General features: G+C 52.3%; 1 protein-coding gene across 1 annotated transcript; it reads right to left on the bottom strand.

Annotated features, from left to right (window-relative positions):
• Positions 1-1,967: 1,967 nt before the first annotated feature.
• On the bottom strand, positions 1,968-15,629 carry LOC107515761 (translation initiation factor IF-2-like). The gene is made up of 7 exons (XM_036232715.1): positions 15,561-15,629; positions 15,049-15,423; positions 12,818-12,948; positions 6,287-6,380; positions 4,958-5,024; positions 4,625-4,758; positions 1,968-4,022 (listed from the first exon to the last, which is right to left on the bottom strand). Exons 1-7 carry the CDS (start codon positions 15,627-15,629, stop codon positions 3,960-3,962), a joined length of 933 nt encoding a protein of 310 aa, XP_036088608.1. The 3' UTR covers positions 1,968-3,959.
• Between the last annotated feature and the right edge of the window lie 2,447 nt (positions 15,630-18,076).

Genomic DNA, 18,076 nt, shown 5'->3' with positions numbered 1-18,076 from the left:
GGACCCTGCGCTAAGCCGCTGTCACAGACCACCACATGCAGGCCATGGCTTAGGGTGGGCATCGCGTGAGGCCCCACGAGGAAGCGACGCACGGGAATGACCGCGGAGGAGGGACAGTGCCCGCGTGACTGCCCCCTGCACGGGCCCTGACAGGAACTCCGACGTCCTGTAAGGCGGCAGAGAAAAGCTGCCCAGTGAGGACGCACAGTGGACGCCAGGCCACCCTTGAGGGTCCCGCCGTGCCGGCCCCGGGGCCGTCACGCCTGTCGATGACAAACTCATCGCTCTGTCCGCAAGCGCGGCGGGGGACTGATTCACGCCTTGCTACTCGAAACGTGCCGTGCGACATCCGGACGGCCGTCTCGGAGCCCCCCACCTCCCGCCCTGGCCTGCGGTCTCTCCCTGGTCACGAGTGTCCCTGTGCTCCAGGCGGGGCTGGCCCACCACTGCAGGGACCTGAGGGACACCGAGAGCAGTGGCACGGCCACTAAAAGCAACGTGGTTACGTTTTCCCAAAACTACATGTGAGGCGACGTACTTTACCAACACGAAAGTGATTCTGAGCGGCGAGGACAGTCGTGCCATCCCGCGACGCCGAGAAGGGCCACAGGGCCACTGGGCAGAGTCCGGCTGCGCTTCCGAGGCCCCTTCTGACCCTATGGTCACAACCAAACTACGCATGTGCGAGCGGTGACATGTCTACGGTGCTTACCCAACACCGTCTCTTGTGGCAAAAGACGACGGTCACGGCAAAGACAAAAATTAAATATGAGAATACCGAGGGAAAATCGTCAACGGGAAAATGATTCTGACCCCCAGATACAAGGAAACACTACGGAAACTTTGGAGAGAGTGAAACTTGGAAGACGCCGAAGGCTGTCCACGGGAAATGCCCAGGGGCGACAGAACCGCCGTGGGGAGCCCCAGCACAGCGGCGGGGCGCAGTCCCCGCAGAGAAGGCGGGGCTCAGCGCCGGCGCCTCCGCGGCCAGCTCCTCCTCCCCGCTCCGCACGCCCAGCACTAGTGAAACGACGAGTCAGGACCTGGGACATGCGGCGCTCGCTGTGACCACCAGCCGGCGTCAACACTGCCACGCATGCGCGGCGCCTCTCGGTCAGCGGCCGAACGGACACCAAGGCGCGTCACTCATTCACACACGCGCGCCCCGAGGAATAGGACTGGGCCGCGAGAAAGGAGGAAATCCTGCCATTGTGACAACGTAGGCAGAACCTGATGACATCACGCTCGGTGAAGTCAGAGAGGAAGACAACACTATGTGTCACGTGCACACAGTTCTAAAGGAGCTCAGCGCCAAGAAACAGTGGAACCAGTCCCTGGGGCTGGGTGGGGGGTGGGAGCCGCTGGCGGGGGGCGGCCTGCGGCTACAAGGGGAGTAAGTGCCGGGGGTCTAGGGACCACGAGGCGGCTACAGCTAACGATCCTGTGTTACGTCCTTAAGCGCTAAGGGAGTCATCTAAAACATTCGTAGTACAAAAAAATAAACGGTGCTTACGCGGCATGACTGAGGTGTCAGCTGACACGTGCTAATCATTCTGACATATGAAGTGCATTGAACCGACCAGCGCACACCTTAAACCCACGTGATGCTGTTACGTGTCCGTCATACGTTATATGTCAATTGTATCTCAGCAAAATGGAAAAAATTTAAATCGTTGGAAGCATGTGCTTGCTAAAACAGTACAAGAAGACAACCAGACAATCTTCAGGTGGTCATTTTTCTTCTCTTTTAGTTAAATTCTATGTAATATGTTAATCGTCAAAATAACTTTTTATAGCTGGTAACAGGGATGGGGAGCCCGGCACCGGGAATGCACTCAGCGCTAACGTGACGGCCGGTGGAGGGCCAGAGGAGCGAAGGCGCGATCAGGGGGAGCGTTTCATAAACTGTCTAACTGATGTGCTGTAGACTCGAAACTAATAACGAATTTTTTAAAAATGCAAAAAAATATTTTTTTAACTTTTATTTTTTAATCACAGTTGGCATTCAACATCTATATTAATTCCAGGTGAACAGCAGTGATGAGACATTTATACCTTCAAAATAATTTTTAAATAAGAGTTTGATCAGTGTGGGTGAATTAAACCAGTGGGGCCAAATTTAAAAAACAAAAAAAAGATGTTTTTGGCAAAAGAAACAGACGGGGGCTCGGGACAGAGCAAACTGCTGTGCTCGCTCCACAGGGGGCATAAACGGTCACGCTCAACGAGCACGGGGCCAACTGCAGGGACACGGAGCGGCTGGGTGCGGATCTGACTGTCCCGGCCTCGCTCTGAGCGCTGCCCATGGGCGCTTGGTGCAGGCGGAGAAGGTGCTGCCTGACACGCTCCCTGACGGGACGTCTGGGCTCTGCTCCTGACCGCCCCCCACGAGCCCGGGCCTCATTCAGCACCGAGACCCAAGGCTCAGCAGCGAGAGGCGCGCGCTCCCGGCACACCTCCGCCGAGTACGCTCGGAGCTCGCGGCACGACACACGAGGACCCCGAAACCTGGCTGTGTCCATGGGGCAGCCACGCCGCTTCCCAGGTTTTGCGGCTCATCCCAGTGGGCAGGTGTCGCAGGTGCAGGGCACACAGTGTCAGAGAGCACACAGGCTGGGGACTTTAATGGCAGACTGCTTTCTCGCGGTTTTGGAGGCTGGTGAGGCCAGGATCAAGGTGCCGGCAGCTTCTGTTACTGCTGGGGACACACGTGCCGGCTTCAGACAGCGCCCTCTCCGGTGCGCTCACACGGCCTCTCCACGATGGTGCCGTGGACGACGTCCGCTCTTACTGGGGCACAAGGCCACTGCCAGTCACGGAGCATATGCCTGCACACGTGCACACACACAGACACTGATCCCGTCGTGAGGTCTCACCCTCATGACCCAACCCTGTTACCTCACGACGGCCCCACCTCCAGCCCCTCCCTCCAGCTGCCATCGCTTTGGGGGGAGGGCCTGGATGTGTGGCTGGGGGACACACCAGTCGGTAACACTGTGCTTCAATGTCAGTGTCTATGCGACTTTTTACGTCAGTGAATGCCATTTCTGCGCTGGAATTCCCACTTTACATCTGAGGCGGCGGGGATCTTTCTGCTCGGACGCCTGTGCGTCTTCCACACGCAGCGGGCAGGTGCCATGCGGGCGGCTCGGCATGTTTGCAGAGGGCATGGAACGTCGCATCCACCTCCGGTGAGCCCCGCGGGCGGGCTGGCCGCTCTGCGCACTGAAGTCCTCCGGCAGCACCGGCTGCGTCGACAGAGTCGACGTGAGTCCTACCGACTGATCTTCCCCGTCTCTCTGCTCAGTCTACTGCAAATCCATGAACATGACACGTGGTACCACATATGTGACGCCTCGTTGCCTTAGTTACATGTGCCTTGTGGGTGGACAAGGAACTATAATGAAGCCCCAACTCCCTGGCCATCGTGAACCTGCAGAATTAAAACTTTGGCAATAACTAGTTTTATGATGAACAAAAGCGTACAATGTCCTGTGTGTGGCTTTTTCATTTCCCAGCACACTCGTCACTCTGGGTAGAAAATCATCGGGTCGGGGACAGTCGACCGCTAGCGTGCACGGTGCCTGTGGTTTGCTCCGGTCACGGCTGGTTCTTCGGAGCCTTTCCAGGCCTCCGGGTACCGGATTCGACGCACGTGAGAACCCAAGCGGTCACTCCCCCAGGGCCTCCCCCGCCGGCCGTGCGCAGTGGTGGTGACGCGCTGCAGGGCTTGGGGACGGGCGAAGGTCGGAGGTTCGCGGGGGTGATTTTAGTTCTGGCAGGGCGCGGGGTCGCGGGCGTCCCCACCTCTGTATCACAGGTGGCACAGGGTCAGCAGCCCAGGACGACGCTCGCCTGCTTCGGGCCGCCGCCCACGGAAAGAGACGCGGGGAATGGTGGGACTGAGGGGGTCCAACGAGAACTTGACGGGGCGGACGGCGGTTTCGGAGCTCTGACCGTCAAGGCCCTGGCCAGCCTGCGCCAGGCGATCTGACCTCCGTAAGGCCCTCAACGTGTAGTGCCTGAAATGACAGTCCGTCCTACAGAACCTTTGGGACAACAAATCCCCATTAGCAGATTGTGACACATACTACGCCACCGGGGTTCTATGTATAACCACAGTTCCTACCATGACTGTTCAGTCACATAAACAAAGAAGCATCCACACGCGCGCGCACACGCACACGCACACTCATGATAAGCCACTAAGAACTGCATGAGCAGGGCTCTGACGCGTTTAAAGAACAGTAAGATGGTGACGCGTCACACTGAACGGTGAACTCGGGGGACCTGGGATAGGCGCATGTTCTGTCTGCACCTGTGACTTCTACGTTCGTAAAACAAAACGGAAGTCGATGAAGCAGAAGATGTTCTACAGCTATAAGTAACTTGTTCAAATGTTACTTCATAAGCACGTAAATCTGAAAACGTTTCTACATATGATTCCTGTTTTTTTTCTAATTATACTCTGCATGCTCCTTCTGTTTCTTACACTTTCTACAACTTTACAAAAATTGAAGGAATTATGACCAACTTTCCAAAAAAGAAAAAAGGAAAGAAAACATACATTACATCCTGTGTGGTCTGGGAAACGAATTAGAGAGAATGAACATTAAGTTCTTACAGACCACTGAGTCGTCATAACCACGCCGATGGCCAGATTCAAAGGGCGTCGGCGCAGAGGCTTCGGGAACATGTGACCGCGGAAGCTACCAGGCTGGACGAGGGAGCCATGCTGGGGTCCTGGAGCGGGGACAGCTACGAGGGCGTAAGCAGGACACGTAACTGTCACCGTCAGTTTGGGGGAGAGGAAGGCATAAAGGGCAGCGAGCAGACATACGGGGCGCAGGGGGCGCTTTCCTTCGCCGACTGGCTGGACGGCGTGGACACAGCCCATTTGGGGAGAGGTACATGCGCAGGAAGTTCTCGATTTTAAATTCAGCTCATGAAAACTTACTCGGAAGTGCAAAGGGTCCCTTTTTTCCAGTTGCTGTAAATACTTCCACATTTACTTGAAAATTTTGCTGGATCAAAAATCACATGGTACAGTTATATTAAATAAACCCATCATGTGCGACTCACGGTGATTCGAAATGCAACATGAGGCGCAGTGTAAAGTCCCCTCCCCATTCTGATACTCGCTGGGTGTATTACGGTGGGGAATTATAGAAATACTAAAATAGGAAACGTTTACTAAAATCTGAATTTCATATTAAAAGTGGTGTTCTTAGTCAAGTAACAAAAGATGCTAAATGTCTTTATAATTGGTAAGTGTTTGAAAATTTATTAAGAATATAAATAGATGAAAATGGAATTAAAAGTCATAAATACTAAAGTGAAGGCCTTGGGTTTCACATGATGTTTGATGAGTATGAACGTGAATTTGTGAATATAAAGATATTTTTGGCCAAAATTTAAAAGGTGGAACAAGCTGCCCTCACAGGGCCTTTCCCAGGTAAGATGCGATACGCACACTACACCCTGTCTGCAGTTCCACGGAACTGAACGTAGCTAAAAAAAAAAATGTGGGAGGCTCTGAAAGCAGATAGGGACAGGGGACAGGAAGACTGCGGAGTTCCACCGGCTTAACTGGTGAGTTAGCTTTGCTTTGCTCTCCCCTGTGCATCTCCCGGCCTGAATTTAGCACATTCGGAAAACTCAGAAGTGAGCCCTGTGGTTCCAGTCTGAGGGCTGAAACATGGAACCCCCTCACGCTCTGAGCGTGTGGAATCCCCCACTTCTTTGCTCCAATCTCTCCTTAGAAAACGAGGGGCCGCCCCGTTGTCATGGTGACAGTGGCAGCCAGGGGAGCTCTCAAGAACAAAAACTCAGAGGGGAACTTTCTTCTCCTCCAGGGGCGGGGCTGCAGTTACAGTGGGGCCGACCCCCACTCCCTTCTCTCTCTCTCTCTGTCCTCTGATCACTCTCCCCACCCCCCACATGGTCGAAGCATGGCCAGCAGGCTGAAAAGTGGAGCGGACTGGAAGCAGGAAGTCCTGGGGGGTGCAGACAGAGGGTCTGGGAACAGGACTCCGGGAAGCGGTTTATGGATCTAGGCCCCACCTCCCCGCCCTGACTGCGTGTGGCTCTCACCCCATAAGCACGCCAATGCCTGGCCGGCCCGGGCTCCGCCATGAAACCCGGTGCTGGAAATGCAGAGCAAATATTTTTGGATTTACGGACCAAACGTCTCTCTCAAAACTACTGAACTTTGTCATTGCAGTGCAAAAGCAGCCACAGACAATTAAGTGAATGTGCATGGCTTCCCCGATCAAATTTTACTTACCAAAACAGATTTTTGGCAGAATTCACCCCTCGGGCTATAAATCAACAGGAGTACGTGATGGTGTTTACCCCAGCACATGGGCAAATAACAGTCTCTGCAGAGAGAAGAACAGTTTTGTGTGCTCACTCCACCACCAACTGCTGCTTTAAAACTGTAAATATATTTTACCTTTTATTCCCCTCATATATACAATGATTAAGTTCACAGAACAAACTCCGCATGTATTTTCTGGGTTTTGATTTCAGAACCATACCTGGCACAAAACAGCCTATGAATAAGTACTAGCTTAAGTTAATATTATCTTTATAGATGATGTAAGATATTTAAGCACATACAAAGAAACAAATGCACCAATGCACACTAATAATTTTGTAAACATATGTAAAAAAAGACACCAAAGTCTTAAAGATGGTCATACACTGTAATGACCAATTTCTGATTCCAAGGTATAAAGCTGAATTCCCTTGATTGTAAAAAACAGTAATATTAATACAATATCTTTTATTTCTTTTCCATTTTTTCTTTCCTTTTTCTTTTTTAAACTGACAAAAATATTCTTTGCTTGTCCAAACTTCAGTCGGGTTCCTGAACATTCCCCAAGTCCCATCTGTGCACTTCTTCATAAAAGCTCGTCTTAGCAAGAAACCTGCTAAGTCACTTAACCTGGAGCCTCCCTCCACCAACAGCTGATCATCCTCAGCCTCTAATCGGGTTGCTCAGCTCCCACCCGCCCCAGTTTGTGTCTGATGAGCCCAGCCTGTCTCCAACAAGAATCCTGTTAGGTCGATTTAGCCAGAATTCCTCTAACCCCTGACATTTCTCCTTAGTTATTTCCTATCTACTGACACCCAACCCTACTCCTTAGCTACGAGGTCTCACTGACCCATGATGTTTTTGGACTTGCGCCTAACCGCCCTCCCCTATAGTAAAATCCCATTAGAATGGTCCCTGTACTTATGGTGATGGTCCTGAACAACGTCTGCCTTCCCGTCTTCAACAAGTGTGATTTTTTTCTTTAACATTACCAGTGGCTTATATTCCTCTTTTTTTAAAAAGCCCAATAGCATAGTCAAAATAGGAAAAAGGTATACAAAGTTATAGAACAAGAGAACCACCTAAGTAAGTGTAGAAAACCAGTGTTTTTACATTGGGATTCTCTCCCTTTCCCTTATCTTCTCTAATATTACTTAAACACTTCATCGTAAATCACAAAATGGAGGTAAAAATCAAAATAATCAACGACCAAAAAGAAACACACATGGCTGTTGAGGCTGTATAGTACAATGTCATTTACCACGAGCAAGGAGCTGATGAAGCTGCAGGGTCAGACATGGCCTTCCTTGGTCATATCTGGCCCTTTACAGGGGAAAAAAAAAATGTCAACCTCTGATCTATAGAGTTTGTGGAATTGTTTTTTAATAAAAAAGAAGAGATCAGATCTACAAGAATAACAGGTGAACCAGACGCACTACCAGTTAGTTAAAAAAAATAACGTCTTGGGGACTGACCAGCTTAAAGGTGAAAGCTCGGGTAAAGGAGTGAGATACACCAGAATACACAGAAAAGTGAGGTCCAGCGGTGGTTTTAAAGATTGTAAAAGTTATTTTAACCCTGCACAATTAAAATAATAATAATAAAGTATTATATAATGTGAATATGGAGATTTTGTGGGCAAGTGTGACTTGAACCCCCTAAAAAAATCCTCTCATATTAAAGATATTTTGTTGTAAAAGTAAAGACAACATTAGCTACCAAAAGAGAATCTTAAAGACAATATAAAAATGACTAAAGTAGTATCCCATAAAAAAACAAGCACGCAGGTTGAGTATTACTGAAAACCAGTTAAACTTGGCAGGTGACTGCAATACACAAGATGAAGGGATTAATATTTTTAAAGGAAGGGTACAGAATTACTATTTTAGGCAACGTTCATAAAAATCTACAAAGGGGAAGAGAGGGTTGAGCTAACACCACAGTACGTATTTACCTAAAGAAACAAAAACCGAAGTTAACTCAAAGTTAAAGGGCCACAACTGAACGAAGCTACGAAGCCTACAGACGAGAGAGAAGCCACTGGGGAGACCACCCAGTTTGCGGTCTGAGGTGCCACGACCGACAGGAAACTCCCGGCGGGCGCGTTAAAGCGGACGGACCGGGAGGAGCGGGCGGAAACGGAAGTGGGAAGGGAAAGGGCGCTGCACCGCGGCCGCCCCGCCCACTGCGGGAGCCCCGCGCGGGAGCCGGCGCGGACCACGTGACCGTCCCACAGCGCACCGCGCGGGCCGGCTGCTCCCGCCATGGCGCCCGTCCTGCGGGCTGTCCGCGGGGCCGAGCGGGTCGCCCCGAGGGCCGCCCCGGGGCCGGGGCCGGACGGCGGGCGCCATGGCGGGCGCGGCTCACCGCGGAGCCCTGGAGCGTTCCGGAGACGCATTAACCCTTCGAGAGGCATCGGCCGTGAAACGACACCCGCGCGCCGTGCCGTACGGCGACGAAAACTGCGCGTTTGCACAAACGCACACCAGCGCACGCTCGCCGAGGACGTGCGTGACGGTGCACCGCCAGCCGCGCTGCTGTCAGAGCCAGTCTGGGCTGCGCGTGACCACGGGGACTCGCCCCGCACCCCGGCGTGTCCGTGGGACCTGCCGACAGGGGTCACAGCGACCTCTGACCCGTAAGGGACACCACGCAGAGAAGCGCATGTGGCCGCGCTCCCCAGTGTCCTCACTGAGAATAAATAAGAGTCACACCCCCAGCCTCGCGCAGCAACTGTGCATCGTATTTCAGTTTTGAAATAAATAATTAAAAAGACCTGCGCAAATGAACACAAGCACTTCTGGCTCCTGGAGCCCAACCTATATATATATGTGTGTGTGTGTGTGTGTGTGTGTATATATATATATATTTTTTTGAACTTTTTATTTTGTCGTTAGTCTACCTCTTTTGCTGATGCTAGGTGGCGCTATGAGTCCAGGGGTCCCTGACTCCCCCCAAAACAGTGTAGCCTAGCCTGTATTCCAGATATTTGAGAAGGTGAGGTTAAGACCTGAAAGTTGGAGCTGAATTTCCTCCTTCCAGGACCACCGTTCGTGGTCAGACCCGGGCGAGAAGGCGCTCGACCCCACTTTTCCCCTTCAGATTTACTAGACTCTCCAATTCTCATTTCACAGTTACACCAGCTGTGTTCCCCCAGTAAGCAGATCACGATGAAACGAAAAACTATGATATCCAAACACACTAACATGGAATAAAGTCCCACAAAAGCTAGCCCAGGCACATGTTTCCAAGTTTTTTTCAGGTGTACTAAAATTGCTACTTTCCGCGTGGTATCTCGAATCTTTTGACTTCTATATGTTTGCTGGTCCTTACCTGAATGCAATTTCTCTTGTCTTCCCTAGCACTGATTTCCATGGCTTTCTGATGCTAGCTCTTTGTGTATGCAATCCCACGTTGCTTCCTCTGGGACACCTGCCATGACCATTTAAATTCAGGCTGCGTGCCAGTACCTCTGGTGGATTGCAACAGAATAGGCAGATTCCTGCGCACCTAGTCTGATTTCACTACCAATTCAAATCTCATGACTGAGGATGTCTCAAGGAGAAACTATCTTTGTTGTTCACTTGTCCAAATTTCACATATAGCAAACCACACGCCATGTGGTTGCTATTCAGTTTTTTTTTAGTTTTCAAAAATGAATGGGTCAAACTCAATTGTCTTCATATGTACCAACAATAACTAGATACAGACGTTAAAAATATTTTTTACAACAGTAACTAAAATATGATATACTCAGGGATAAACTACAAAGTGGCACAACAGAAATTTCGCAGATGATGAATGATGTGCTACATCTTAACTATAGTCGTGGCTACATTCCTGGGTGCATTTGTTGATATAACCTTAAACCATCTATTACAAAAGGACGGATTTCACTTTAATAAACCCAGCTTACAAATACATGGGTTACTGCATCAATTTCCTTATTGTTCTTCCTTCCTTGAATTCATAGTACACCCCTCATGTTAAACACACCCCATATCTCATATCGTGAATGCATTTGGAGATACCGCCTTTAAAGAGGCCATTAAGTTTAAAAAGGGCTGTGAGGGTGAGCCCTGATCAAACATGACTGGTGTCCTTATAAGGAGAGACAGTTTGGACACCCACAGAGACATGCGGATGATAACAGAGGAAGGACCAACTGGGGGCACAGTGAGAAGGGGGCCATCTGCAAGTCAAAGGAAGTAACCTAACCGAACCTGCCAACACCTTGATCTTGGACTTCTCACCTCTAAACCTCTGAGAAAACAAATTTCTGTTCTTTAAGTCACCAAGTCTGTGGTGTGTTGTTATGGCAACCCAGGCAAATGAATACAGTGTTATCTCACTTTAGAAACTGACTTCCTGGCCACTCGGGTGGGGCATGGGCACCCTTCCCTTGGATTAATAAAACACACCGAGCTTGGGCTCTGCTCCTCTCTTCCCCACTGTGACACAACTTTTTATCAGTGGTTCGGCTCCCATTTAATTTCCTTCATTTTAAAAGAGCCAGTGATCACCAAATGGATGGGAATAATATAAAAATTCATTATGGGGATGACACGGATTTACGGTGGCAAAATAAAGAATAGACCACTGAGACAGGCTGTGATTTGAAGCACTGGACTCCCTCAGCAGTCCACAATCAACAGCCCAGGAAGGCCAAAAGCAACAGAAACATGGACTGTCAACTCAAAGTAAGAACAACATCTAAAAGAATAGGCTGCATTTTTCTTGTATGAAAATTAAATGACTGCCATTCTTATTATCCATTTGATTAAAAAGTTGAGTGAAATATGACAATGCTGAAGCTAAATTAACATATTCACATATAAGAAAACAGGAATTTAAAAAGGTGTAATTGTGATAAACGACACACAATATGAACTTCACTGTGTTAACCATTTTTAAGTACATGGTTCAGTAACATTACGTACATTCACACTGCTGTCAACCAGTCTCTGAAATTCTTTTTATCTGTGAAAATGAAACCCTGGGCCCTTTAAACAACCGCTGCCATTTCTCCTGCCCCCTCCAGTGACATTAAGCCCTCCACTATGTTCTCTTCAAGGATTTTTATAGGTTTAGACCTTATATTTAGGTCTTTGATCCATTTTGAGTTGTTTTTGTATACGGTATATGGGCCAAATATTATACTTTACACATGGGTATCAGTTTTTCCAACATCATCTGCTGAAAAGACAGGCGTTCCCCCATCGGATGACCTTGGCACCCTGGTCTTAAGTCACTTGACCATTTACACAGGGTTCATTTCTGGCCGATTCTATTCCATTGGTCTATATGTCTGTCTTTAGGCCAGGCCCACGCTGCTTGAAGTACTGTAGCTTTGTAATAAGTTTTGAGACCGGAAGCAACAAGAGCTTCGCCTTCGTCCCTTTTCAAGATGGCTTCGACAAATCAGGGTCTGTTGAGATTCCGTATGAACTCTAGTCTGCACTGCTGTCTTTGATACTGACAGGCTACGTCCTTGGCCAAACTTTAGCCAGGTTCCTCTGAGCCTTCTCCTCAAGTAGCCCTCAACCTTGACCCATGAAACGACAGACTCTCAGTACACATAATCGTGTGCATCCCTCTCCCCATACATTCAAAGATTTAAACAAACCGACCACTGTTTCTAACAGCTCAATCCCCAGGATGTGTCAAGGCTGCGGGAAGGACTGACCATGTGTCTGGCCAACACCTGAAGGTAGGACCTGATTCACTCTTTCTCCAGCATTTACTAAAACGGTGTCACACTTTTTATGAATCCTTCCTCTGTCCCTTTCAGATGTATATCTATCTCTTCCGCCTCAGGGCAGTCTTTTCAAGGACCCAGAAGGTTTTCCTTCGAAATAAAATTGGGAAGGCCAGGCCCTCTGTCTCCCAGTCGCGGCCTGGGACAGAACCTTCGCTTCGGGAAGTGGCGGCAGCGGACACGATGGCCCTAATTAAGTCACGCTGCCCAAATCTTTGCCATTTCCTCACTTCCCTACCTCTTCTTCATCCTCTCTTTACAACGCCCACTCGCTTCTGCTGAGTGCCTTTCACACTGGGCCCTCTTTTCCCACTGCAACGACACACCGCTACATACGTATCACTATAAACTATCACTGACTGCAGTTCTGACCTTGCCACCTTACACGGTGTCCGGCTTTGCCTGCCCTCGGCAATGCCACTAAAGTGATGTTTTGCCACCAAACTACGTTTCGAGGGGAGGGAGGAGATGCTTGGATCTCAAGTTTTACTTGTAAAATCTTGACATTTCAGTAAACATCGTAAGACAGTTTCTTTGACTTTGGAGGCTGCCACTTGCTATGTTACAGGCCGCAGGGTGCGGCCACCCCCTGTATAGAGACTACTGTGACAGCTGTACAGTCGCCAGGCTGAAGGTGACCTGCCAAGGCCGTTTTTCACTGTGATGTTCAAAGGCTTCACTGTGCAGAGGCGAGAGGACGAAAGCAAGAGGCGGACGAAAACAGAGAAAATGCTACTTACGGCTGCGGCGGGGGCTTCTGTACCTGGGGTGACATTCGGGGACCTGCCTGCCCGGGCTGCTTTTCCCAGCCTGCCGCGGACCGCGCGGCTTTGGGCAAGTTTCTTAAGGTGTCTGGCCTCAGAGTTCTGATCTGTAAAACAGAAACAAGAGTTCCGATAAGGTATTTTGACATTGAGAGGTGATGATCCATTTGAGGATTCACCTAACCGCATGGCTGAAGTGTACCAGCATCTCGCGCAGGGCTGCTGAGTGTGGGGGCTGGGTCCCAGCGTGAGCCCTGTCCCCAGGCTCACCCCTCGGACCCGGCACAAGCCCTGTTCTCTGCGGGCGCCCCAAACCGATGTCCCCCCACCCCCCTGATCTGCACAGGGGGCTCACTGACTCCATGCCCAGAATCCGGTGGTGCCTTTTAGCCAATCCGAGGGCAGAGAAGGTGTGTCGCCGACTCAAGCGACACCTCTGCTCAGAAAGTAACAAAAGTACTGATCGAGCGGACATGTGCACCAGCTGCCGCTGTAATTCCCATGGCTCTTCACGAGGGTAACTGTCCTCAGTGTGACGGAGCATCTAACGAAAGCAGGGCTGTAAGAAACGACCAGCGGTCTGCAGCCTGCCGCACGGCGCAGAGCGGAAAGCCGCACAGCCAAGTCCCCAGGTTTGTCAGCAGCTTTTTGCCACGGGCCACATGTTAGGCCTGTGTAAAGCTGGAAACGGCACTTGGGGTATGGGTGGTGGCCCAGAGCACCCCCCACATGCAGAAGAAGAGGGGGTGGCAGGAGCTGCACATGGCTTCACTCGACATCTGTCCCCCTGCACGTCAGCGAACAGCCCTCCAGGCCTGGCGACGGGAAGGGGACAGGGACCCCAGCTCACATGCACACAGGGCGGCCCTGTGCACTGTCGCCCCACTGAGCACGGGCCGCAGAATTAGGGACAGCACAGAAGAAAAAGGCGAGTCCGGAGGAAGTCATTTGAACTTGGCCCTTGACCCTTTCCTCCTCCTGACGGCAAAATGGCGGAGGTCCTTCCATGTCACCGCCCACAGGTGAAGGCTGCCCACCACGGCGGGCACTCAGAGGGACCCTAACCTGCCGTTCAGTGACTTCCTGTTACGTGTGGCTGATAAACCTGCAATTATGAAGTTGTTCGAGTAGTTTTCTATTTCTGAGAGCAAAAGAAAATTATCATCAAAAGAAAGAGAAACCAGTCCGGCTCATCACCTGTTTGTCTTTTTAAAACCCGCCAGTTTCTTCCTCTAAATTTGAGAATCACCTTGCTATTAAAATGCCACATTTTACGCAACCTGTATGGAGCACAGGATTGCTCTTTGATCGAAGTAAAATTAGGGTTAGGGGTGGAACAGAGCGAAGACGAGGGGCCACTTTCTGGCTGAGCTCTGCCCTTCGCGTTCTGTGCGGAGCACGGAGCCCGAGCCCCGGACCGCAGTCTCGCACTTCGGAGTAAAAGTATCCACACAGCAAAGATGCCTCTGCCCCGTGGGTTGCTCACACCGCAGTGCTACAAGGAAAAGTTCCTCCGGAATGGTTTTCCGACCATCACATCAAGGATTTCATCACTTGCATGGCAGACACCGCCACCGAGCCTCGGAAACACACCCCGTCAGGGCGCCGCCCTGAACTGAGCCTCCCCGGGTCTTGCTTCTGCATCTCCTGCTGGTTTCACGTGAGGAAAGCCGCTCAGTCAAGGCTGAGGGGTCTGGCTGTCACCGTGCAGGACGCACGGCGGCCTGTCCACAGGCCGGTAGCCAGACAGGTGTCCAAGCCTCCGCCTGAAATAGTGGACGCCAGTCAATCAGCTAAATACCAGAAAGGTGGATAAATGCAACTTCCGGAAAACACTAAAACGGGAAAAATGCAACGCCTGCCGCCCCTGGGGGGGGGGGGGGGAGATCCCATTCATTTTAGGAAAAAGAGGTGTCTGAAGAGCTCACCACCGCAGAGCGCCTCTACACGACGATGACAAACGCATTCTTACAGAAGGAAAGCACGCACGACGCGGAAACGGCGACCCGGCTGCAGAGGACGCCTATGGGACTCGACACGGGAGGATGCACACGCGAGTCAACGACGCTGCGGCCAAACAAAGCGAGCGCGACGCCCGCGGGGCGACCCCGCGCGGCCGTGCACGCGAGCGCAGCCGAGCGGCGTGTCCGCCGCACGCTCGGTGGGGACCGGGCCCGGGGTGGGGGGGGGGGGGACAGTCAGCTAACCTGGCCACCGTGCGCGGGGCACGAGCGCCGCCGACCTGGCCAGCGAGCCCCGCGGAGGAGCGGGCGCCGCCGACCTGCGGCGGTGGCGCTGCAGGGGGCCAGCAGCCGGGGCCCGCGGCCCCGCCGGCGAGGTGGAGCCCGGGGGTCGCCCGGCGCGGGTGGTCTCCTGCGCTTGCGCAGAATGAGGCCCCCGAGGCCGCCCGGCGCCCCGCAGTGCCGGCTTCCGCCGGCGGGAAGGGCGTTGCGTGCCGGGGGCTCGGGGGGGGCAGCGCGAGGCACAGAGGGGCGTGCCCGCCGGGGACCGGGGGCCGCGGGGACAGCCTGGGACCTCCGGGGCGCGGGAGACACCGCGCGGCACCCTCTCCAGCATCCCGGCTGGGGGGGGGGGTGCGGAGGGCGGAGGGGAGGGGTCGGGGGCCGGGCGGGGCCTGCGAGCGGCGGCTGCAGACGACGCTGGCGCAGGGGTCGCGCTGCCCCGTTCGCCCGCGTCGCCCGCGTCGCCCGCCCCGCACCTCCGCGCACGGCGAGCTGCCCGCGGCGACGGCCGACGGCCTCGGACCGCGCGGCTCGGGGCGGCGCATTCGGCAGCCCCCCGCTCGCCCGGGAAAGGTCCGCGCGCCCTGTAAGTGACACGGGCTCAATTCAGGAAAAAGTTACCGCCGAGTCACACAGGAAACGGAGCGACCGCGCGGTTTAACGCCCTGAAGGGCGAACCAGCTTCCCGCGATGGGACCGAAGGGTCCAGCGGCACCGCGGGGACGGACACGGGGTCGTCCGCGCGCCCGGACCCGCCGGCCACCTGCGGGGACCTCCCCGGCCCACGGGCGCGTCCCCACCGCTCCCGTCCTCCGGCCCGCGGACCTCGCGGCGGGGTGACCATGCGCGGAACGACACCCCGACGCCCGGGACCCCGCGGGCCGCGCGCGCCGCCGTCACTCCCGGCCCCCCCGCCCCCGGCTCGTGCGCCCGAGTCGCCCGCGTCACCGCGCCCAGGGTCCCCTCCGCACGCCCCGCCCACCCGGCTCGCTCGCCCCCTGCCCGCGGACCCCGAGCACCCGCACGTGTCCCCACGGGCCGTGCTGCGCGTCCCCGCCCCGGGCCGAGTCCTGTCGCCGGGCGCCCAAGCGCAGCGCGGCAGCCTCGCGTCCGTTTCCCAGGTTCTCTGAGACCTGGGACACGTCACCCGTGTCACCCCTCTGTGACCCTCGCGTGCTGGACACGGGGCGACACAGACGGTCCTCTTATCGGGGCTCGCGGGCAAATGCGGCGACTTCGGTCTCTGCATGCCTGTCCTCTGGTGTCACCTACCTAAAACCCCGGGTTTCTGCCAGGGCGAACGGGTTGGAACCCGAAGGTGGCTGGTCCCGGCCTCCCCCCCGCCCCCCCCCCCCCCCACACACACACACACACACGAGGTCGGCACCCGGCAGGGTCCTGCGCCCCGGGGGCCTAACCAGCCCCTTCGCCAACCCCCGGCACAGCACGCGCGTTTTTCTCCTCGCCTCCTCCGTTAAATTGCACAGAACAGTGAACGGCCGTCTCATTGTTTTCATGTATTCTTGCCTACTTCCCGGTAAACGGCAACTTCCATTTAATCTGGAGAGGATTTTAACCTGAAGTTTAACATGTGTCATTTGTTCCCTTCTGATCTCACCGCAGGATGTGAACCCCAACTTCCACCTCAGCCTCTTTCCAGCCTCCCCATTTCAAACCACTGTTTTAAGTCCCCCTGATGGACCAGGATGCTTCTCACCTCTGCACCTCCTCCTCCTTCTGGGAAATTTGCACTCTGACATCAAGTAAAATCTTGGTCAACGAGAGGCAGCTGGTACCATAGCTCCAATAAATATTTCCAACTTTTTATTAATTACTATATTATACCAATTTTGGAGCTTATTTATTTCTTCAGAGTCCATCGCAATCCCTGTTAGCCAGTGGCCTCCACCCCGTGTTTTTATTGCCTGCACACAGATGAACCTGGCCTCAGAGAAAGAGGCAAGAGAACAAACTCTGTGCGGGGACAGAGGACAGAGGTGAGGGTGACAGGTTTCTCAGCAGAAACAAGACAAGCAAGATGACAGCAAACGGATATTGTTAAAATACTAAGCGCAAAATACTGTCCATCTAGAATTGTGCACAAGATAAAGACACCTTTCAAAAACAAAGAAAAATAAAGGCGTGTCCGTGTATACGCAAGATGAAAGGACTGATGACTCATGGACGCTCACGACGAGGACCGTTCGATCCCAGGCAGGAGGGTCACCACACCAGAAGGAGACCCGGGTCCACACGGGAGAGGGAAGGGCTCGGGCTGGGGACTTCGCGGGCAAATACAGAAGACACACTGCCTTGTCATTTAAACATTAGCGCACAATGTGCTTTGTAGACTGAAATAATGATAAGGTCCTGCGGGGCTGCTCGCATCGATGGAAACTGTATTACAACGATTTCACAGTTTTCAAGAACGAAATGGGACAATACAATTTTAAGGCTTTTATGCAGTACGTGAAGTGGTAGAATATTACGTGCAGGTAAACTTGAAAAGTCAAAAATGTAGGCGATAGCCCCGAAATCAACCACAATACTAATAAAAAGTTATAGATGATAAGCCACTAAAGGAGACAAAAATGGAAGCATTATGTAACATTATTCCAAACAAGGCAGAAAAAGAAGAAAAGAGGACCAAATAACGTGTGTAACAAGTGGGAAAAGGACAGATTTAAATTTAAACTAATGATAATTTTCAATGTCAAGGGTCTAAATACGGAAACTCAAAAACAGATCATCAGATTGGACATAAAAGAAAGAGCTGGCGATCTGTCTGCAGAAACGCAGTTTAAATATCAAGGTACAAATAGGAGGAAAGTAAAAGGATAAAAAATATACAATTCTATCAAAAATCAGAAGGAAGCTCTAATAGCCATATTAACATCATTCAAGGTAAATTTTACACTAAAAATAATATCAGAGATAAAGGTGGCTATTTCATAATATTGTATGTCAATTTATCAAGAATACATAGTAATCC

Source organism: Rousettus aegyptiacus, unplaced genomic scaffold, assembly GCF_014176215.1.
Source record: "Rousettus aegyptiacus isolate mRouAeg1 unplaced genomic scaffold, mRouAeg1.p scaffold_m13_p_14, whole genome shotgun sequence".
Lineage (NCBI taxonomy): Eukaryota > Metazoa > Chordata > Mammalia > Chiroptera > Pteropodidae > Rousettus > Rousettus aegyptiacus.
The sequence above is the reverse complement of the archived record's forward strand: the minus strand, read 5'-3'. Positions and strand labels throughout refer to the sequence as shown.